The following is a 23271-nucleotide window of genomic DNA, read 5'->3' as shown; positions in this document are numbered from 1 at the left end:
CGTGTGCAATGAGTAGTAGTTTACCTATTTTAAGAAGGATATATAATAACGCTTATCCGTTAGTGCATGTTCACTGAGAAACATGCATAATAACCTCATACCCTGTCCCACTAGCAGTATAACCACTTTCACCTGAGGTGTAGCATATCTGTAGTCATAAAGCTCTCTCATCCAGATTTGGATATCTGATACTTGTAACTCATTTTAAGGTTCCTTTAGCATATCACTAATTTAAGTCTTTATCTCGTCCCTGAGTTATATGCTGTATTTGATTGTTATCTTACCAGTGCAATAGAAAAAATAGAATGTGTTGAATTTCAATTGATGTTGGATAAATAATTTAGACATACATCCCCAAGGGCATTTAGATGCTTGGCTGATATCCAGGTAATTAAGTCCTATAGCTATTAAAGAACGCCTTATTTGTTTTATGCCTCAGTTTTCTTATCTGTAAACAGGAGATCACAATCCTTCCCAAGATCCACCTAGCACTTCATAATCTCCAAATGAAGGTGGCTATATGTGTGCTGTGTTGATATTATTATTCTCTCTTTGCATGGACAAAGCAGAGCATTCTCTTTTCAAACAATTTAATGCAAAGGCTCCCAATTATTTGTATGGTTAAAAATTACATGTTAATTCACTGCTTCACTGGTGCTCATTCTAGTACATAATTGTGCAATTGACTCAATCTTTGTACCCCAGGGATCTCAAAGATTAGGAGTGCCTCTGGGATGCCATGTTAACATCTGACATTTCAGAAATGAAAATTACTTTTACATTGAGATGGTTGCTGATAATTTGCACAAAACCATGAACAGGTGATTATGCTTTGTCTTAATAAAATTTCTTGGAACTTTGAAATCATTACGGGTAAGATTTTCTAATGGCACTTAAATGTCTGTTTAATCTAAAAATCAGTTTATAAACCTGAAGTAGATTCTCAGTTCTCCTGTGAGATTTTATGTCAAAGCGATCTCTGTTGATGTGTTATCTTTGAAGAATTTTGGAAGTGTTATTCTACAGAAGACAATTTGGGAGATGTGCGTAGCTGAACATTTGCTGATATAGCTATATTTAAATTAGATAGTTATATTTAACCATCCTGGTAATCTCACTCATCTACTCCCAATGCAGTTATAATTTAAACTAGGAAGAGAGCTCTTTCCCCAGAAAAACACAAAGGTGTAGGAAGAAATTTTATTGGCAAAAGATACCTTCATGGTTCATCAATACCTATATTCAGGTTTTTACTTGATTAGCAAAAGCCTTAATGTGCTAAATTTGGACCCAATTTAGATTCCCATTCTTTGATGTCATTGGCTTGTTTTGTACAACTATTTGTCACTTCCAGCTTTTGCTTATTAGCTAATCAGTTTGGGCTCATGTTAATAGTCCCTGCAATAATGATAGAAGGAAAAGAAAATAGTAAAGTCCAATGTACTGTTGGTATGTATGTGTAGCAGGCCAAGCCAATTAGACAGATGCCTATACATTCCTCTCCTTCCTCTTGCCTCCTAAAAAATCAGCTTTATCTTCTTGCTTTCTCTTCCAACTCTACCACAAAAATCTGACTTCAAATCTTTTCAAATGAAAGCAGAATAATAAAACAAGCAACACAATAATGCAGCAATTGGCTTTTCCGGGACAGACTGTCCAGTTCACCCATTTCTCCCATTCCCAGTGGTGGTTATTGCATCTTCTTTACAGCATTGCCTGTACCTGACTGATTAATTCTAGTTTCTGCTCTGTCCCTACATTTTCCTGGCCCAAGACACAGCAAGCTTCAGCCATACTAGTGATGACAGATAATTTGTCTGATCTGTTTTTAAATGGAATGATGCTCGTTCCACAAATTGCAAGGGAGAATAACCCACTCTTCAGTATTCATAGAGTTTATAAATGCAGTTGTTCCTGAATTACTAACCTAAATCTCCCCTCCTTCTCTTCAAGTCTGTAATTTCCATTCCTAGCCTAATGAGAAACAAATAATTTGTCACATTCATTCCTTTTTCTTTCTGGCAACATTTTGCCTATTCAAAGACTCATTTCATCTCCTCGCTAAACTGACTCATTTCTTTCAACCTCCTCCTTTCAGTGAGTTTTCTAGCCTGCTAATCACTTCTAATCAGTTGATAACTTTCCTGACATACAGTGCCCAAAATCGGACCCAAGTACTGTAGGTGACATTTTTTGTTGAGAAGAATGAAAAAAGAAGGGATGTGAAAAGATGCTTTAGAATGAGTTAATAAATCCTGTTTTCCTTTTTTTTTTTTTTTTGCTATGTATTGGTACTGATACATATTCATTGAACATTTTCAGATTGTAAACTTGAATTTTTTCAGCAGTGAATGCTTATTTCTGGTCTTCTATATATGAAGTTGATTATTTCTCAGAGTAGAATTTATCCTTGTTGATTTTAAATCATTGCAAGAATCATATTAAGTTCTAATCATGTCCTTTAAAGTGTTTACAATCTCCTTTCAGCATAGTGTTATACATTAAAGAAGCATTCTCTATTGCACTAGCCAACTCATTAATGAAAATATTAAATAGTATCTGCATAAGAACAGAGGACTGCATAAGTTTTAGCACATTCACCCCATTTAAGAGTTCAATAAAACATTTTCACTTTGTTTTGCCAACCACCAGTCATTTCCTCAAGATCCTCAAGATCACATTTGCCTTCATTAATAAAGAGAATTCATGGATATAGTTCAGAATGAGCATATTAAAAGGGACATGATACTCTACTATGGAGAAAAGTTAATTTAAATTGTTCTCTGGATAGAATAATACTCTAAGAGTAGTCACATCACATTTTGTCTGATGGGAGACTTTAAGACTCGAGGGAATAAATTTCAAAATTCAGTATTGGCTATCATATACCACAGTAACGTATCTAATCTGAGAAATTTCATATCTAAGGCTTTCTGAACGCATTTTTGAGGAACAGTATGTAGGGCTTGGTTTTTGTGTGGTAATTACTTCAAGTATTGTATAATTTATTAGATTCAATATGTATTATGAAAATGCCAAACTACTTTTCATTAAAGTACACATCATCTCTTAATCTCTTATTTCAATCAAGCATATGAGGAGAGAGATATAGGTAAAAAACTAGATGGTTAGAGGGACAGCTAATTGGGGAACAGCCAACAAGCATCTTTTGTGGCAGTAGGATACTAAAACAAATAGAAATAACAAGTACCAGAGTTTCTGAATCAGAAAGGGTTGTGAACTTTATTAAAAAAGTCAGCGATGGGAAGCATGAAATAGTGAAGCATCTAAGATTTTCACAGTGTTTGTGACGACAGAAATCTCATTCAATTCTTCCTTAACTTCATAGACTGAGGCAACATCTATTAGATGTTAAGCCCAGCATGATTTGGGTTGTACCCAAGTCAGAACAAGTGTCTATAGACCTGTTTGTGAAAGATGTCTTTTGATATATGTAGAAACAAATCAGCGTGTTCCCAATTCCTGTAAAATGCATGTCTAACTGAAATATCAGCAAACCACAGTAATCCCTGTTAACTGCATCCAATACTCCGCTGTTATGTCTGAAGGTCAGAGAATAAATTAGACCATTATATAAAGTACTGGTATTATATATACCTCAGTCTTCTGACTAGAACTATTAATATACTTCATAGCTCATGGGTCTGAATTCTTTTGGGAGGGCAGTATCACACGAGCAGAAAATAAGATGATAGAAATCTAGCATTTCCTATCGATTTTTCTCTAAAAATAACAATTCTAATTTTAATTGTAGCCTCCTTTCCCTACTAATCATTCATGACACAGATTAGCTCAGTTTTGAATAAAAAGAAAGCATAAAAATATTTTAACTAAAACCACATTTATAAACAGTCTTCTATAACCAGTGGAGAAAATATATTAACTTGCTCTATTTATGCATTATGCTTATAATGCAAAATCCTTTGATTTTATGAGAAACTGCTCTTTATGATACATATCCAATTTTATCAATAAAAACAGTAGTGCAACTCACATCTCCAGTTCTGCTGTAACCATAGTAACTTCAAATAGAGAAGAGCCTTGTGATTGTCAATTTGACCAAAGGTAAGCGAGTGCATATAGTTCAAAAATAGCTGTGCTTCAGCAAACTTTGTGAAGGTAAATGTTTTCTATGCTTGAAATGGCAAAAGTTATAAAAAAAGAAGTGTTAAAGATACATGAAATGTCTTTGGATTGGAAGGTCATTGTGCAGAATGTGTTAATAACACCAGCAAAGACGAACTGCCAGAGTTGTACTTTTCAGTTATTTTTCGGTGGCTAAGGCTGAGGTCAAATCTTTTCACTCATTTTTTGCCAGTTTTGTTCTGTCATTCACCTTATCCCATTACAACCACTGATACCCTGAAGCAACCTATTGCTGGGGCTTATTGCTGTGTCTGCCTTTCAACCACAGAGGACAGTTGTCAGAATGTCCTTATCTATGCTCAGAAGCAAGTCAGTTTCAATTTGAAGGTCTCTGATGCTCAGGGACTGAGAGCTGGAGGCTCCACTCCTCACACCAGCACCTTTTCCACTGTTTCTTTGCTGCTCCTCATGAGTGATGCATGTAGAAGAACATAGGGACGAGCTACTCCCATTTCCTTTGAAGGGATCACACCAAAGATTCCAGAGTCAGGTTATATTAGAAACCAAAACACAATTCTGACACAAATTAAACCCTTTCAGCAGCAAAACAGTGAAATCTGTTATTTTCACAGATGAAATAACAACAAGAGATGATTTCCCCAACTACATGATAAATGATACCTATTGATCAGAATAAGGGAAAACATAAATCCTGGTGTGATGTTTTAAATCAAAGACTAATGAAGGGAGAATTTTTGAATTTTAAAATTCTATTTTAAAATTCCTCTTATCTGAAGTCTTGAATTGCAAAACTTTTTCTGCTGCAAATGGTAAATCATTGGAAGGAGATATTTCCTGTAATATGAATGATTCACTTAAAGTAACCTTGTTTTGTCCCTAAAGTTTCTACCTTTTTTTTTAAAGATGTGAGAGTTTTTTGAGGCATTCTTGAGTATCACAGATATTTAGAAATCAGAGTCTACAACGCAAAAAGACCCCAACAACACATTCCTAAGTATATCCAGTCATAAATTCTTTTCTTCATCTTAGTTCAAGTGCTAGTTTTCTGTATAAGAAAAAACACAGCATACAAGATAAATTCTTCTGAATCAATTTTATGGAAAAATCTGTATATTAAAGATCTTCAAATGCTCTTCAAAAATAAACCCTACATAATGCTATGACATTATTTCTTTCTTCCTAACAATATTGATAACTTTTAGCTGGCATACATTTGTTTACTGCCCTAGTAGTAAAATTCTTCTTTTGACATGTAAACATCTACAAGTCGTCTTTACTTTTACAAACAAGAAGCTCAACCAGAACAATTTCTGTCAAGTCAGCAGATCAGTTTTTAACATCTTTTGAGACTTAATTGCTTTCCACAGCCAAGTGAAATTAAATCTCCTTTTGAAATGATCATATAATCCTACACAGTGAAGAATTAAATAAAGATCAGGTAGTAAATCTGGCAGGAATTTGTTATTTCATCTTAGGACAGTAATTTATTATTCTATCCTAATTCTACAACACTAACAACATTTTACCAGATTTATTTATTTTTTTTTTTAAGCTAGATATCACTTATAAAATCATTAGACTGACTATTTTATGCCCTAGTACCTATCAGTTCTCCAGGGTACCATACGTTAACTGATTTTGGAATTCCAATGAGCTCTTTACATGGCTTGAGGTTATAAATAACTAGCAAATCCTAGCACACAATGCAATATTTTCAACAGTTTCTACCATTTAATTAAGAAAGGTTAATTCAAAGTACTTTAAGTGTTTGAGGGACTCAAATATACAGATAAGACTAGGAAAAACACTCAACAGCTTAGAATACTGTGAATAGCTAACAGAGGGAGCAAGACTGAACACTAAAAGACTCTTGGACACGCACAGACACTCTTTGTAAGCATAAGATTAATTACAAACTGTTTAGTTCATCACACTAGAAGTAGTTTTCTCAACTGCAGTGTCAGCTTTTTAAGCCTATTTAAAAATCTGGGAAAAGTAATCCTTGTCACTTCTTATTCCTTCCAGCACAAGAGGAGCTTCTCTTCCTCCCTCTTCCCTCCCCCTGCCAATGATTGTTTCAGATGAATCAGTGGTGATTTGATACAGTTATAATCAAAATCAGTGCATCTGCCTTAGATATAGTTCTCCTCATAAGTCCACGCATTCATTTGTGAGACTAAATTGTATTGGACTGGAAAATGGGAAAAGAAACTAAGCCAACTGCAAAACTCTATTCATAGCACAATCAAGAAATGTACTTGGAAGCTATAAGCAACCTTTTATTCCATAAGCAATTTATTTTCCTAGGTTTTCTTTGTGCTTTCAGTTTCTGTGTTTTTCTCTTGCTCTGAGGACAGGCTCCAATCGTGTGCTAAATCTTATTAAAGTAGTTGGGTGATTTTATAAGTGGCAGCATATTGGATGTTTGGATTAATTTGAGAATAACAATTTGACACAGCTTTTACAGCAATCTACCACAACCAATTTTGTGGAAATAAGTTGTTTTACAGTATATTTTTAAGCCATCAGAATGATAAATCACAAGTTGAAAGTGTTCTGTTAAATACTGGGTGTTTATTTAAAGAATGAAACAAATTTGTAGAACAATATTGCTTTCTGTCATTTCTTTTAATAGCCATGAATTTGAAAGATTTATTCATAAGCTTCTCAGAGAAGCTTCTCAAGGGTAGTTAATATTAATGCAGCATGTCATGTGCATCACAAAATACTTTCTGTTCCACTTCCTGTAACAGCTCAACTGAATTTTTTTTCTTTTTTTTTTTTTTTTAAAAAAATCCAATGTACATTTGCAGACTCTGAACTGTATCTCTTTGTAACAACGTATCAAAAAATCCTTTTCACCTCCTCCTTCACTGTTGTTCCACTGGTGCAACCCCAATGTTTTCATTTTAATATCAGAGTACTATTAACATTATCAGTGTAACAAAACCCGGATAAATGTTGGAAACCTACAGTGACTCTGAGGTTAGCCCTGTTTTGATTAGGAGGTTGGACCAGAAGATCTCCAGATGTGCCTTCAAATCCAAATGATTCCAGAATTATGTGATTCCAAAATTCACTGAGTGTTTCCCAGACTTGGTGATTTACTGTAACTTTAGTCATTAAATCTGAAGTCTGCATTTTCAAGTCATCCTCTTGGTATGTACCTTATTAGAATTCTATTTAACATGAAACACTGTGTTCAAATTGTAAACTGATACCTGATAAACAGTATTTATATGGCCAAATTTGAAAGCTATATTTCCTGTATCTTTAAACTGAGTTAGATCACACGTGAATGCAATGTCTAAACTATTAACCATGAGGCTTCAGTGTTAGAGCAGTTCTCATAACAGTAATGAGCAGATTGGTGTCCTAAAGACTGGAAAACAACATTTTTCCAGTCTCCCCAGCAATTTCATTTATAAAGTTTGTGAGCTAAATATAGGTAAACCAGTTTACTAAAAAGACCACAAGGGATCTCTGGAGCAAATTTGACTTATCATAATATCAGACATTTAATAGCTATGGGAATAAAAAAATCAAGAACAGAGACTTTAAACGTTTCTATGGCACATGCAGTTGATACATTCTTTTTTACTCTTCTGACTTTTGAAAAAGTAATTTATTTAAAATGTTACCTGGATCTGTGGCAGACATCAGCGATCCGAAAAATAAACAGTCGGTGAAGTGGAATTCCCATTCTTTTAACTGGCCAATGTGTACCATGGCCTTCACAAAACCATACACTATCAACCTGTCAGGGGAAAGATAAGACAGGCATCCAGACAGAGTATATAACACTTATGTTTAATTTACAGTATTAATCAGGTTGTTACTCTCTTCAGCTTCTTTTAAATAAACATATCACATGAATGTTGAACACAGACTGATGGCATATAAAAATTCTATTCCATATTCCTCTGTTCAAGTATTGTATTAAAATGTCACAGACAATTCCAAACCAAAGACTTTTCTGAATAACTGTCATTGCTGGCAGCAGACGACAATGGCTTAACTGTTTATTTTTCAAAAGGAAAGATAATGTAAGCTTAAGAAGACATTATTAAGGCTAATTTGGCTAATGCTGTAGAACATTTAAACAAAGGCAGTTCTACTATCAGCTCTATGGCTTGCTCTAATATTTCAAAATGAATTGTTTTATTCTATAAGCTTTTAAATGTTAGCTGTATTCAAAGTTCCAGATAAGGTCTCCAAATGTGACAGATATTTAGCAACTTACAATGACAGCGAGGCAACAAAGTCACACTTCAAAATGCACTGCTAAATCCTCACAAGTATCACAGGAAATGCTATCACTGGTTTATAAAACTAGGTAATGCTATCTGAGATGTGTATTCTAACCAGAATCTTGAAATGTATAGAAAAAAAGAAATTAATTTCTTGTTAGAACCTGTCCTAGATTTTTTAATTTTTATACATTTCCAATTTAGCAATTAAAAACCCCATAGCATTCAATACCTTTTCCATAAACACAACACATAAATTGACAACTTTGCTCTTCTAACTACAGCCTTTAAAAAAATAATTTAAGCAGAGCTACATGCATTCACACTTAGCTACATTTTGCCCTGAGCTAAGATGTTTCTGAAGTCATGTAAATGGAGATTTGAGCAACAGATAAAATGGTACAAACCAAACAGCCTAAGAGTTAATTACAAATCATTTTCAGATACTTTACCAAGCTGTAGATTTTCTGAAGTTTTGTAACCTTATTACATTAAGAGGGAAGCAGATAGTTCACCAGAGAATTTCCCAGTGGTCCTATGTGTTTTTGCATGTATTTACATAAGTTGCCTAGCTAAGAGTTCATAGATCATAGAATGGTTAGGGTTGGAAAGGGCCTTAAGATCATCTAGTTCCAACACTCAAATTACCCACCAATTGTTCTTAAATAGTTTACCCAATTGTGGGTCTCCTTGATTGATAAGCACACTTTCTCTCCATTCCCAAAGAATAATGATTCAAGACCCTTCAGTGGAGTTAGTCTTTTTATCCCCAGAACGAAGATTCCTGTTAAGGAATGAGTTCTTCAAAAACTGACTGTGGTACTGTATCCTGAATTGCAGTTGTCTCAAAATTCAACAGGAATGGAAGTGAACATATGCATGCCTTTTAGAAATAACTGCCCCAAACTGCTTGCTATTTTGACAAATGATTCAGTTATAAATATTTTAAAATAACAAATAAAATTAAGTTTTGACTATCCAGCAAATTTACTCGTGGCAATTGTTTAAACATCTGATGTAGACGTCATCCTGGTCTTCAGCATTCCTTCTTTACGCATTACTAAATATTTTCAGTATGCCTCAGTTTATCATCTGTACAAAGTTGTAGATGAACTAGACAAAACTGGATTCAGGAGTCTTTCATCCACATAGAAGGTCTAAGTTTGCCATCAAGTTTAGTACAGGACCTGGTCTTACTTCATATACCATCCAATTCTTGGCTGCACTGAAATGGGGAATAAAACTGAAGATCAGACCAAATGGTGCTGATTTAGTCACTGAGATGTTAACCTTTATCCATCAGAGAAAGAGAACAGCAAACTCAGAATATGATACCTTTTTATTTTTTAATTCTTTAACCATTTAATACATTTTGTTAATGCTAAAATGGTAAAAGTCCAAATTTTCAAAGAAGGCCCAACTAAGTGCAGACATGCATTTGAAATATGTGAGAAAATGCTGCTTTAAATAAACCACAAGAATCTCCATTTGTACCTCCTCCATCTAGCCCATACGAAAACATGCACAGAAATAATTTTCTACTGTAAATTACCTCTTAAACCACACTGGCTTATCTTTTCTTTAGGAGCTGTGCATTTTTAATAAAGGTAATACATTAAAGTGACCATTAATTATCATTTATCAGTGATTTCTTAGTAGACACAGCCATAAAAAGTGCAACCTCACTTTAACTTTAAATAACTTTAAAATAACTGTAAATAATTTTAAACCAGAAATAACGAATTTCTTTTTCAGCTATAATTTTCTAGTCATATCAAGATTTGGTTTCTGATCATCTTCTCCAAACTACACCAAAAGTTCATCTGGAGGCTGTTTTGAAAATTAGGAATAGAGCAGTTCTGAACTGGAGTAAGTTGTCTGTTTGCAAGATTAACAGAACCATGACAGTTTATACCAGCTGAGAGATTGTAAATAATTTAATAAATTCATTGTAATACAGGATATACTCACACGTCCACTAAAAAAAAGGGTATTTACCTTATTGTATTCTTCTAGATATACCACAATCTGAATATGTCATGTTTTTAGCATTCTTTAAATGGTGAAATTTTAACAGTAAAGCAATTTATCTATGAGACATGTTAATAACTCTTTTGAGAGTAGTAGTTGATGATGTAGTGTAACTTTTCCACTACATATTGAAAAGTTGGATCTCAGCTGGATACCTGAGCTCCCAACAATAGTGATACTAAATATCATCCAGTTCTATACAACATAGCTGTTCTTAATGAAAATTCAAAGAGGAAAACATACCCCAATGACAGCAGGAAACACCCTGCAGTGATGCCCCTATTGCTATTATAAACTGGAACTGAAAAAAAAAAATCTTATTGATTTTTAGGGCTGCTGTCATATCATTTGATACATTAAAGTTATTTTTAGCAAGCTTATACCCACCAAGTTTCAGCAAATCTGATTGTTTTATTTATCTTCAAAAATCCATTTATATGTTAAAAAAATGTATTAACATATCTGTTAAAAAGTTGTAAATCATTAAATGTGTCAGTGACTCTGAATTTCTTCCAGAATTCCTGTCCCACTAAAATAGGACAACCAGTGCTCAGCCCAGTGCTCACTGTTGACAGAGAGCAAGCCATTGACACAAATCAGGTTAATAATGTTAGGAACTCTGAAGAATCTTTGTAGTTCCAATTCCTGTCTGCAAGACCTTTTTTTTTTCACTTCACTTTTTGCTTTTTTACTAATCTAGAATGCTAAATTTTATTTTTTTTTATTGTTTTAGAATATTAGAACTGAGCTCTTCAAGACTGCATAAAGGAAATAGCAGCTGAGTTACAAATCAATGTAACCATTATTTCCAATGTGCTATGAAAACCTTAACTTTAAAATACACCTGCAAAGTAACTTTAATTCATAAACTTTTTAATCTTGCTTTTAATTTATATTGCAAATACTTTAGGAAAGTGGTTGCTCCATAGACTATTGAACTAACCAGTAAGAAACTGTCCCTGAAGTCTTCTCACAGGGACTTAGTGATGGTTCAGTACTGCCAGTAATGTTTGTGAATAACTGATTTGGTCATGGATTTGGAGCATTAATAAACTAATACAATAGAAGAACAAAACTCAGATTAGCCGTGCTGCAGGAGAGCTATTTTTTCTATCCAAAAAGCTTTTTAAATTGTGGAAGGAGCCCATCATGTATTTTGCCACTTCAACAGGGAAAGAAAAACCAGTGATGTAACAAAACTCAGGAGAATTCAGAATTTTCCAGATTATGCAAGTCTGACAATTACTAAGTGCCTCATCTGTAAAAAATGCTACATATGAGGCTGTCATTACACAGTAGAGGAGATACCATATAAACATTGACCTGCTGAAGTAAGAATCATTTTCTGGCAACCTGTGCTGTAAATATCATCATTTCCAGTACAAATTGTCAACTAGACATAAAATCTCAGTACATCTATGTAAAATAAACTTTAGACTGACAAAAACCCCCAAAGTAAATAAGAGACAGTGAAGAACCAGAGCAAAACCTGTCAGGTTTAATGATTATGAGTATTGGGTTGTCCTTACATTTTTGAAGCTGGACGGAATTAAGGCTTGCCTCTTTGAAAAAAGGGGTAAGAATCTCTACGTGTAAAAGGTCCAGTTTTTTTACTATCACCAATTCTGTTGCTACTAACCTTTTATTGCCATGCATTGAGGAAAGGAGTTGGGAAAGTACACTGGCTGCCTGGGTACTGCTGGAAGTTTCCAGTGAATTTATTTATAAAGCTGCCGTCTAGGAAGGCTACTCTTGGACTGGCACACTCTTGATCTAGCTGCTGTTTAAATGTAGAGGAAGAAAAAAGGAGCCCTCTCCTAAGGACTTTACAGAGTAATTACTACACAAGAAACTATCTAAATGCTCAGAAGAGCTTTAGATGCAGCTTAACAGAAGTTTTCTTTAACACCAGTTGGTTTTAAGAAGAGATCTGAAAAGAGATACTGAAGTTTCTTTGGGGTTTTTTGGGAAGTTCTTGTCAGGAAGTTCTAAATAGTGAAACTTCTATCCAGCATTCTGCTGGTAACAGAGGGGTAATTTGTAGTTTTAAAGTAGAGACAAGCAGGGTATGTCTGATGCAGAATAGAATAGGGAGGCTGGGGGAAAGATGCAATAGAGGAAGCTGTCAAGGGACCGGGAGAATGATTTTACCAGAAGCATGTGAAAAGCCATAAACAGGATCACACTACATCTGTGAAGGAAAAAGATACTGGAGTCATCTAGACAGGAAAGATGAAAATCTGGCAAGAGTTTTAACCACATAAGTGGATGAGAAAAGGCATATAAGGAATACATCAGTAAGCAGCATACTAGACATCTAAAGACACAAGAAAAGGCTGTACTGTACTTAAATGCAGCTCATAAAAATACAACCCCAGTTACCTGCATTTCTGGGAACAAAACATGGTGTCCAAAAGAACTGTTGAGATGGGCTATATATATACAAACCATGAACAAAGCGGGACAAGATGACAGTAACAAGCAGGCTACTTTTGTGAGATGAGACAATACAAGTTGAAATAAATCTTACAAATCTCTCATGGTAAAAATATGCCTGAATGGTGCAGTCCGGTGAGAAAACCTGTGCTGAGCTTTGCTTCCTAAGAAAACCTGGCCAAATCTTCAGCTTGCAGAAACTGGCAGCACAGCACCTATTCCTCTGCATTAGAGCAAACTGAAATATTTATGTCAATAAATGCATATTGGCATGTTGGTTTATAGGATACAGCTTCTTAGATGAGTAACTGCATCCTCACATGCAAACTAATTGGAAAACCAATAAGTTCTAAAAAACCTACTCTTAATTTAGAGCTGTTGGGGACAGGATGCAACAGAAACTGTCAAGTGAAGATGTACAGTACACATACCATACCCTCAATACAGATAGACACATCTGCCTAATGTTTTTGTCAGCAATTGTATTTTCTTCAGTTTTGTTATTCATTGCAACATAACTACTGAATCTCACTGCTAAGGGTCTTTATCATGTTAAAGGTTTAAAAAGCATAATTCCAGATTTAAGGTGTTTGTACAGTTATGCTATGTAGCGTGAACGAGACTTGTAATTTAAATCTTTCTTGCCAAATATATTTTCTAACCTGCAGAGAATTTTGCATCTCATATTCTAACTCCCTAAAGAATCCTACTCTATCTAGACATGATTATCTTGTAGCCCGAAGCCAGTTGAACATAGCTGCAGATTGTAATCATGCAAGCAAAAGATGAAAAAGAACTCAGTTGCGTTTCTTTCTTTTCACAAGGAATAGTAATATTTATAAGCCAAGAATAGGAAAAAATAGATTATTTTATTCTTGCTTGTGTATGAAACAGCATAGTGATTGACTGATTGATATCACAACAGTAATAAAAAGTCACTAGTCAGAATTTAAAATATACGCTGGAAAACATAAACAGTAGAGATGAAAATGAAATACACATTCCTTTATTCAGATCTTCCTATTTCTACCATACCAATATATTCCTATAACTTTTTTTATATAGGGGAATGCTTCATATCAAATGTTTTGGCTACAGTGATTCATTATTTCAAAGTGCTTTATGTACTATTATATTCTTCTTTTTGTCATCTTTTAAATCAGTTTTGTCACTAGAAAGTGTTTTATGGGTTTTTCTTCAAGAAATAATTTTCTAACTCAAAAAAACTTCAGTGAACTGTCTCTGGTACAAATAAAGCAATAATAAATTTACCTTGAGCTATTCTGTATAAATTGAACACAAAGAAAACCCCTTTGGCTACAGAAATAACTGGAAGAACAGAAAAGAAACTGGCTTTACAATTCCAGTGCATACCTAGTTACCTGAGGCACAGTGACTGCTCAACAGCTAAGTATTAGAAATATAAGCATAGCTTTAGGTTATAGGTCTGACAAACAGTTCAAGTGAGCACAGCTGTGCTCCTGGCAGGACATTTGGTGATGTAAGAAGTGCTTTTGCTTATCATTTCCCAGTGAGCAATGGGAACCACCAAGTAGTTTTTCAGTAGTCACAGATTACCTTCTGTTTGCCTCTTAAGTCAGAAGTTTTGATGGGAAGGCCTACTGGAGAGAAACACACTTTACACCTCAGAGATATGATGTATGTGAAAGAAAGGTTGTGTTTCAGTCACCATAGTTCTATATGTACTTAACTTACTAAGGTATTCCTGTGGTATCGGACTTTTGGGATAGTGATGGCTGTTCAGATTTATTTGAACAATCAAGCAAATGGATACAGAACATGGATAAAAACATCCAGCACAGGTTTCTGTATCAGTCAATCTGGGGACCATCTGTAACAGAAAAAGTGGAGGCGTCATACATGCTTCAAACTGTTTACCTTAGATTCTGCAACCCATCTTTACTGGTACAGGACCAAAGTGAGAGATGGCCCTTAACGCTGAAATTGGGAGAGATCAATTGAAACGCATGCAAACACATGTATTTGATGCTCTAGGATTGGCTTGAATGAGACTATACAGAATGCCTATAGTGGTCAGAAAGCCTGAATGTCTGAGTATTTGCTTACTTAAAACCACCTCCTATGTAGTTGTACACAAGTAAAGAACTGCTACATGTCAGTATGAATTTTATTTTGGTTAGTCTTCCATTGTACATTTGACCATAGAAAATATCTACTGAGATACAGAGATTCTTTCATTTAAAATAGAAAAAAACATTTTGCCCAGGTTCAAAATTTCAAGATGTAATTGTAGATTTTGCAAAGTATGCTAATAATACAGTATAACAAAAGTGAGTGAGGAGTGAAGAAAGGGGAGTAAAGTGTGGACATATGTAAGCTGCAAAGTACTGTATGTAGTTTTACAATATTTTGCATCAAAGACATACAAATCAATTTACCACAGCTCACAATTGCACAGTACTATTTAATGTGTTTTTAATATGCCTCTAATGAGGAAAACAAAGCTTCAGGATCTCTGTGTTCCTGAGCTCTATTTAAATCAGATCCATTATGCATTACATACATAAAACACTGAACCTCTTTGCGATTAAAAAGCTGTACTTGATCTTTGAGTGATGACCAAAATCTCATAATTACTTGGGCAAATGAGCCATGAAACAGTGTCAACTGTACTGTGTCCATATCATTATGTCACTGAATATTTAATTGCACTACAAAGATTTAAACATTACTTCCAGATTTACTTTTCTCAGTATTATTAATGAATCTCCAATAGATAATGAATAACAGACAATCCTACACATATATTTTGAGACAGATATCCTTATGGCAGTAAAAATAAAAATCTAGAAAAACCAATCAGACATAAAATCTTCTTCCAGATACAACAGTGGTAGATCATTTTAGAAATGCCTAAATCACTGTTGTACAGAAGGTGGTGGAATTCTACACAAAATATTAGTGACACTAAGGAACTTCCATATGAAAAGAGAAGGATTGAAAATACCTACTTTACATAGGGAAAATAAGATAGTGACAGTAGCACCTACAGTGGTTAAAAACATTGTAATTAAATGTCAGTAATTCTGAGTTCTCAGATTACAAAGCTGTTGTCACAGACTGAACTAAAACATAGTCAGTTCAGTCAGGGTATTAGGTAATTCAGATTAATTACTTGGCTAATTCATTCCATCAACAATTAATGCAGTCCATCAACTAATTATTTCAATTGCTATCATTATTATAGCAATCATAATGTGCAAGGTTCTTCTTTACCTACAAGATGTCAGTTTATCCTCAAACCGTTCAAGAGTTTTGTAAGCTCAAGAAAACTTGTTGCAGCAATTATAAAATTGCCTTCTCTAAGAGAAATTTCTTTCTATTTCTTAGCTGAGTGAATGCTTTATATTCTGAAATGTGAAGACCCCTAATCCCATCTCGTTATCAATATAGATGTCTGACACTATTAAAACTCTGCTAAATCCACAGCTTTAACAACATCTGATAGCATTAAGTATCATGGATTAGCTACAGACCAAGAACAAAAGTCTGTATCTGTTTTCTTCACCTTTGAAGCTTCAGATGTGCTAACCTTTAATATCATTGACTATCTCCTCATTATTATATTGACAGAGGAATATATAAGGATCATTTTGTCTTTTCAACCTCAAGAATATTTCATGTGCCAAAAGAAACTTTTATATGAGTTTTCTTGAGAGCTCCATGTAACAGCAAAAGCCTAATTTGAGAAGTAGGTTTCAGGACAGCTGACAATGTTAGTATAAAAGACCTGTCTAGGGAAATTCTTCAGACCTCGCAGACCTGAATGATTAAAAGACAAAAAAAAGTCTGATTCAGCAGAAATTCAGAAGAAAAGTATTTTGAACTGAGAACCAATAATGCTTTGAACTCCTTCTCCAAGTATAGAAACTTTGCTAGATACTAACCTGCAATCCAGTCTGTGTGGAAGACAGACTCATGTTTCTGGTAATTATTCAACACTGAACTAATTCATGAATAATTCAGCTATTCTCTAAATTTCAGAATGAATGCCCCCCGAAGATTCTAAAACAGCAATATTTTTCCCTGCGTTTAAAAATACAGTGCAGATATTGAATTTTACATATAAAATATGAAAATAATTTCATTTACAGTTTCCCATCAAAATAAACCCCATGACCTTATTTGCAGTGACCTGTTACAGTAGATTTTCACAGGAGCACCTGATGTTCCCTTTAAATGAGCTTGTATTACCATTAAAAGATAATTATTTCAGAATAATGTAAATTAGAGAATAACCTGCTGTAAAATAGGGCATAAAATGAACTATAGAGAAACATGTTTGAAACCACTTCAGCATTTTTATTGGATTACCTCAGTCAAATAATGATATAAGTGCTCAAGAACAAACAACAGAATTCATATCCACACTGTGAGAGAAGACTGTCAGGTGCCTATGATGGACGTTTAATTTACAGTGAAGTTTTGAAATGTAAAATATATTGTTTGGTGAAATAGTTGAATGTTTTTAGAACAGACAGGGATCTTGCTAAGGCTTGAGAGTTTTCAGGTATCTATCTGGACTTAGTCCAATCTCCCATAGAAATGAAGGACACTTGAGGATACCAATCCTAAATTTTGCGTTTATAGGTTAGGCTGTAGTTATCTCTTGGGATATAGTTCAGTCTTGTGCCAGATTTTCTTCCTTAGTAATTGAAATCCAAAACTTAGGCCTCTGAAAGGTTAAGAGTCTCTGTAAGTGTGCAGACAGCAAAAGAAAACTATCCAACCTTTAACAAACATATTAAATTTGATTTTATTTTTTTAAACAGCACTCTTGCTATAGCAAACAAAGGTGGAGGAGAATGACAAGTTTTCTTATGTCCAGGCTAGCTCTTGTTTCATGGGATACAATAGTACTTATGTGCAATGCTTTTAATTGGTGAGGTGAAAACTGTGGTACTTTTCCTTGGAAAAACAAACAAACAAACAAAACAGAACCAAAGCATACCTGAATGACAGGCATAGAGATAGGTCTTATGTGTCATGAAACTACTGTGATAAACTTTTACAAAGAGAAACCTTCTAGGCCAGTAAATAACCTCTAAGGGTGAAAGTATTTGTCCTGATATCACTCAGAATGAGTCATCAGGACATGACCTTTACAACACTTACTTAACTCCTGGCAAACAGGTTATCTCCTGCTAATACAGCTATCCTTAACTCCTGTGCTGGATAGAAATGTTCTTTTAATACATTAAATATAGCAGCAGAGTCCCAAAGGCCACTGTTGTGCTACCATATTTTTATTTTCAAACACTCTTATTTAATAGGTTTGTGGCTTCTAAAGTTTGGCAAGTACTGGTGTCCTAAAGAGATGTTGAGGCTGCATTTATGAGTCTGCAGTATTACAAGAGTTGCATCTTCCCCAACTTGATTATATTACTGTCCCATGCAGATCACCTTGATCAGCAGGTACACAAATATTTTAATCAAATCCTTCACACAGTGTTGTTGTTTTTCTGTTCCATAGAATCTAGCTCTCTCTTCATTGTAGTTTTGTTATTTTTATATTAAAACACATCAAATATGCATCTGCTAAAATAGTTCTTGATTTATGACTAATTATGAGAAGAACAGTGTTGTGCTGAAGATTTGACTATTTTGCCTCTGATGCCAAAAAAGGCAAAGATAGCTGTTAGTTACCATACGTGAGGAGCACTGGGAATGGAGGAAGAGTGAATACCGGGCAACTGGATGGAAATGAGAGGACTTGTGTTTCTGCACTCACTGCCCATTCCAGTCCCTACTCCTCAGGCAGCCTCAGGAGTAGTCTATGCCACTGAAAGGAGGTCCCAGAAACTTCTGCCAAATTGGTTGCCAAAAATATCTACCTTCAGCCTCAAGAGGACTTTGAACTAACTTGCTCCCGCTTTTTCTCAGAAAATCCCTTGGGGCAAATACTAATAATAACCAAAACACATTGCATGCTAGGCATCTGCTCTTTGGGGAGAGTGTGAGGGATGGGATTAAAGAAGCCATTCCCTAACCCTCTGCTTTTAAGTACGTTTAAAAGCAACGGACAAATTCAAGGTAATGAATGACAACGCAAATGAAAACCTTCTGTCCACGCTACCAAGAATATACTAGATACCCTGACTGCATGCTGCTTTTTGTCAGGCCTGGACCGTACCAGGGTGATCCATAAACTTCTGCCTCACAGGCTTGAACCCTGTAAAAAGCCCTGTGTACCAATTATGTTAGTTCTTTTAATGGAGTTCAACCCTAACCCCAGCCACACAGCAGTATGTTCTGTGGCTTTGTCCTATGCCCATGCTCCTTACTGACATCAAACAAGGATGGGTCCCGTATAAGCTTAGGAATTGCCAGGAAATTTGATTAGTTATTGCTAGTAAAAGGCAGTAGGTGGAAGTTATTGCTTATTCCTTCTGGTCTGTAGGATATAAACCTATGGGATCCTGTAGGGTATATGAATAAACCTCTAGCATAAATCTCCGATGTGTCAAGACTTACTTCACTCCCTGTCCAGTTTTTAATTTCCTTTCCCCTGAAGGCAGAACAACCTTCTAAAGAATTGTATTTTATTTTACTAGCACAAGGATCCGATTAAGAAGACTTACACAGGCACAAGTCAAGTGTAGAAGAGAGAGTTTTGCCACAGCGTTTCTGAACAGTTTGTAGAAGTAGTATCTTTAGGACAGATTGACTCAGTGCATCTCAGGAAGGGCACTTTTTCTAAACTCCGAGGCTTGCACATGCCTAGTTGCAGGACATGCTATTTCCATTACAGGGTTTTCATAATGGTTGTGCGTCTTGTTTAACAAATAAAATTTCCCATTCTACAGGATGACATTTAACAATCTTCAAAATCTAAAGCTACTACTGTAGCTTTTAGTTGAAATAATTAAGTGGAAAATTGCCTTAATTGTTTCCTGGGTGAGGCAAATGAATGATAATTAAATTGATGAAATAGAAATGCAGTGGTGAAGCATTGGCTGCTTTCACATGGAAAATATAATTTCTAAATATATGAAGAATAAATGGTTTTGATGAGAAAAGATGTTGACTTTGGAACAGCTCTAATACAGTGACAGTGGATTTCATGGGATATAGTTCTTAAACGTGTATGTAAAAACATTAAACCAAGGGACAAATAATTTTTGCCTAACTCATGAGAATTACATATCAAATTAAATACAAACATGAATGAGGCAAGCATATGGGATTCAGCTAGCTGAAAGTATCACTAAAAAACTGTTTGTCTCCTTTTCTTCACTTGCTCAGATTTAATATTACTCCTAGGGTGTAAATGGGGAGTAACTGCACAAATAACTTTGGACTTACATTGCTGTTCACCATGCATGACTCAGTCCCTGAACATGTTTTGTATGTTTTATTGATATTTGAGTACTTAAAGAGCTGGGATTAAAAATCCCCTTTTCTTTTCTAGATATACACAACTCTGTCAGATGTATCATGCAAACATTTACCTATCCATGTGATGCAGTGCTTAATAAGATTCAGTGTTTACTAATGTAAATTAAGTGATAATCAAAAGCAGGAAAGTAAACTCAACTTCCCCTCTTAGAACAAGCTGATTATTTCATTACAAGTTACAGTTTTGTTAATTTGTTGATGTTTTCACCAAGTCTATGACAGCTGATTGGACAACATTTTCCCTTTATGTGGTAAATTAGGGCTCTTTCAGCTGAAGCAAGGGCTATCAACGAGTAAGCAGAGCAGGAATTTCGGAGTAATGAATGATCTGTCCTCACCTCCAGCATGTCCATTGCTTGCACGAGCAGTTTGATGGCATGCCAGCTCTGTGCTGTTCCAGCCACCTCCTTTTCCTATAGGGATCTTTAACCTGGCCAATTGCAACACTTCTGTGCTGGGTGATGGAAACAGAGGCTATATATCAGACCTGGCAACTGCATACTAAGGTTAATCTGACCTTAAATTTCCAGGTTTATGAAGGCAGAACACCATTACTAATTGGTACAAAGGCAGATGTAACTTGCTGAGATTCAGGGTAAGTTTATAAAAATGTGTCACATTGTGCAGTTATGTTTGCATCAGAATGCAGCAGTTGTCAATAGTGCTTATCAATCTGATTAAGCATGTAGAACAGGAAATCAGAAATACAATCGAAACTGCAGGGGAAATCTGGGTGAGAAAAATGCAATGTACTTATTATGGCTAAAGCTAGGAAGGACACTGGGGCAAATGTCACCAGTCCTGCAAAGGTGTGCCATGGGATCTGTATACACATGCTATTCAGAGTTTTAAAGTTCCAGAAGCACAGTTACCTTGCATGTTATGCTGGGCAGTATTCTATTAGAGGTGAAAGGAATATTTATTGAACCGCTGACACTGTTAAATTATGTTTCCTACACACCAGCACTGGCTTCAGAAATTCTCACCACAGCCCTCTGCTGCTGTGAGCCAGAACATGGGTGGAGTTAAGTGGCTATGGAGTAATGCACTGCAATCAGACATAGATTTGACAAGGGGCTGGAAAATATTTTTCCAGCAATGGGACTGATTAGACATTCACAGCTAGAGCTGAGGCACTGTACAAATGCAAATAGATTTGTTCTCTATAATGGCAGCAATTACTGCTTTGCTTCGTCCTATAGCTGGATCAAAGCAGACAGAAAAGGACTGACATTTCTGCAGTTCTGGAATTGCTCCTTCATTATTTCCATGCTCCCACGTTTTTATGTATACTGGACAAAATACCCAAGAATGCACTGCAGAGTAGCCTTTTAGGGGTGGAATAATGAGCTATATGGTCTAATAGCTCTTTTCTTGCTCTAATTTCTGTGCCTCCATGATCTCCTCCTTCTTTTCATCACTTCAAAGATCAGAGAAAGATTATATTCCTAAATGAGCAAGACTGAAGAACATTCCTTTCTTGGCAGGACACTGATATAAATTAACTATGTCACTAAGCATTGCCTACTATGAACTGTGATAACTTTGGGTTTGATATTATACAGCAGCTGTAGTTGAATTTAAGACTGGATTAAGTTTGTGTGGCAAGGTTTTGGTAGTGGGGGGCTACAGGCGTGGTTTCTGTAAGAAGCCGCTAGAAGCTTCCCCCGTGTCCGATAAAGCCAATGCCAACTGGCTCCAGGATGGACCTGCTACTGTCCAAGGCTGAGCAATGGTAGTAGCGGCTCTAGGATAATGTATCTAAGAAGAGGGGGGATGGAAATGGTGTAACAGCAATTGCAGCCATAGGGAGGAATGAGAATATGTGAGAAACAGCTCTGCAGGCTCAGAGCCAGTGAGGAAGGAGGGGCAGGTACTCCAAGAGTCAGGGCAGAGTTTCCCCTGCAGACGTTGCTGAGCCCACGGTGAGGCAGGCTGTCTCCCTGCAGCACATGGGGATCCATGATGGAGCAGACATTCACCTGCAGCCCATGGAGGACCCCACACTGGAGCAGAGGGATGCCCAAAGGAGGCTGTGACCCCATGGGAAGCCCATGTTGGAGCAGGGTCCTGGCAGGACCTGTGGCCCTGTGGAGAGCAGAGTCCATGGTGAGGCAGGTTTGCTGCAGGACTTGTGACCCCACAGGGGACCCACGCTGGAGCAGTCTGTTCCTGAAGGATGCAGCCCGTGGAGGGGATCCACACTGCGGCAGTTCATGAAGAACTGCAGCCTGTGGGAAGGACTCAGGTTGCAGAAACCTGTGGAGGACTATCTTCCCATGCTGGAGCAGGGGAAGTGTGTGAGGAATCCCACTGAGGAGCAAGGAGTAGCAGAGACAATGTGTGATGAACTGACCACAGCCCCCATTCCGTGTCCCCCTCTGCCACTGGCAGGGAGGAGGTAGAAAACTTGGGAGTAAAGTGAAGCCCAAGAAGAAGGGAGGGGTGTAGGAAATGTGTTTTTAAGCTTTGGTTTTATTTCTCATTATCCTATTCTGATGTGATTGGCAGTAAGTTAAATTACTATTCTCCAGGTTGAGTCCGTTTTGCCTGTGACAGTATCTGGTGAATGATCTCTCCCTGTCCTTATCTTGACCCATGAGACTTTTGTTGTATTTTCTCTCTGTCCAGCTGAGGAGGGGAGTGACAGAGCAGCTTTGGTGGGCACCTGATGTCCAGCCAGGGTCAACCCACCACAAACGCAGTTTTACATAGTATCCCTTTAGACTTTTCTGTAAGTTTGGGAGGTTTTGGCTTGGTTTGGTTTGGGTTTTTTTTAGTCTCATATGGACAATTGATTACTCAAAATGCTTGCAAGTAGCAGTTGTACTGTAGGAGTTTGTACCATAGGTTGAACCATAGTTCATGAGATAGTGCTCATATCATGTTAGAGAAGTTCTTCTTAAATCAGGCTGGGCCTCCACAGATGGGAAATTGTTTTGAGACTATTCACAAAAATAAAAAGTGCTTCAGGAATAAGCAAGCA

The 23271-nt window shown here is 36.1% G+C and overlaps 1 protein-coding gene across 1 annotated transcript in view; it reads right to left on the bottom strand.

The window, feature by feature from the left end:
- SLC9A9 (solute carrier family 9 member A9) overlaps nucleotides 1-23271 on the bottom strand; it is a gene marked incomplete at both ends in the record, with an annotated part of 196716 nt that overhangs the window by 145430 nt on the left and 28015 nt on the right. The window contains one exon of the mRNA XM_080623099.1: nucleotides 7770-7885. Within this exon, the coding sequence (XP_080479225.1) occupies nucleotides 7770-7885 (116 nt within the window). The remainder of the gene's footprint in view (nucleotides 1-7769; nucleotides 7886-23271) is intronic.

The sequence above is a fragment of the Psittacula echo genome (genome assembly GCF_963264785.1).
Source record: "Psittacula echo genome assembly, chromosome: 7".
Classification (NCBI taxonomy): Eukaryota; Metazoa; Chordata; class Aves; order Psittaciformes; family Psittacidae; genus Psittacula; species Psittacula echo.
The sequence above is the reverse complement of the archived record's forward strand: the minus strand, read 5'-3'. Positions and strand labels throughout refer to the sequence as shown.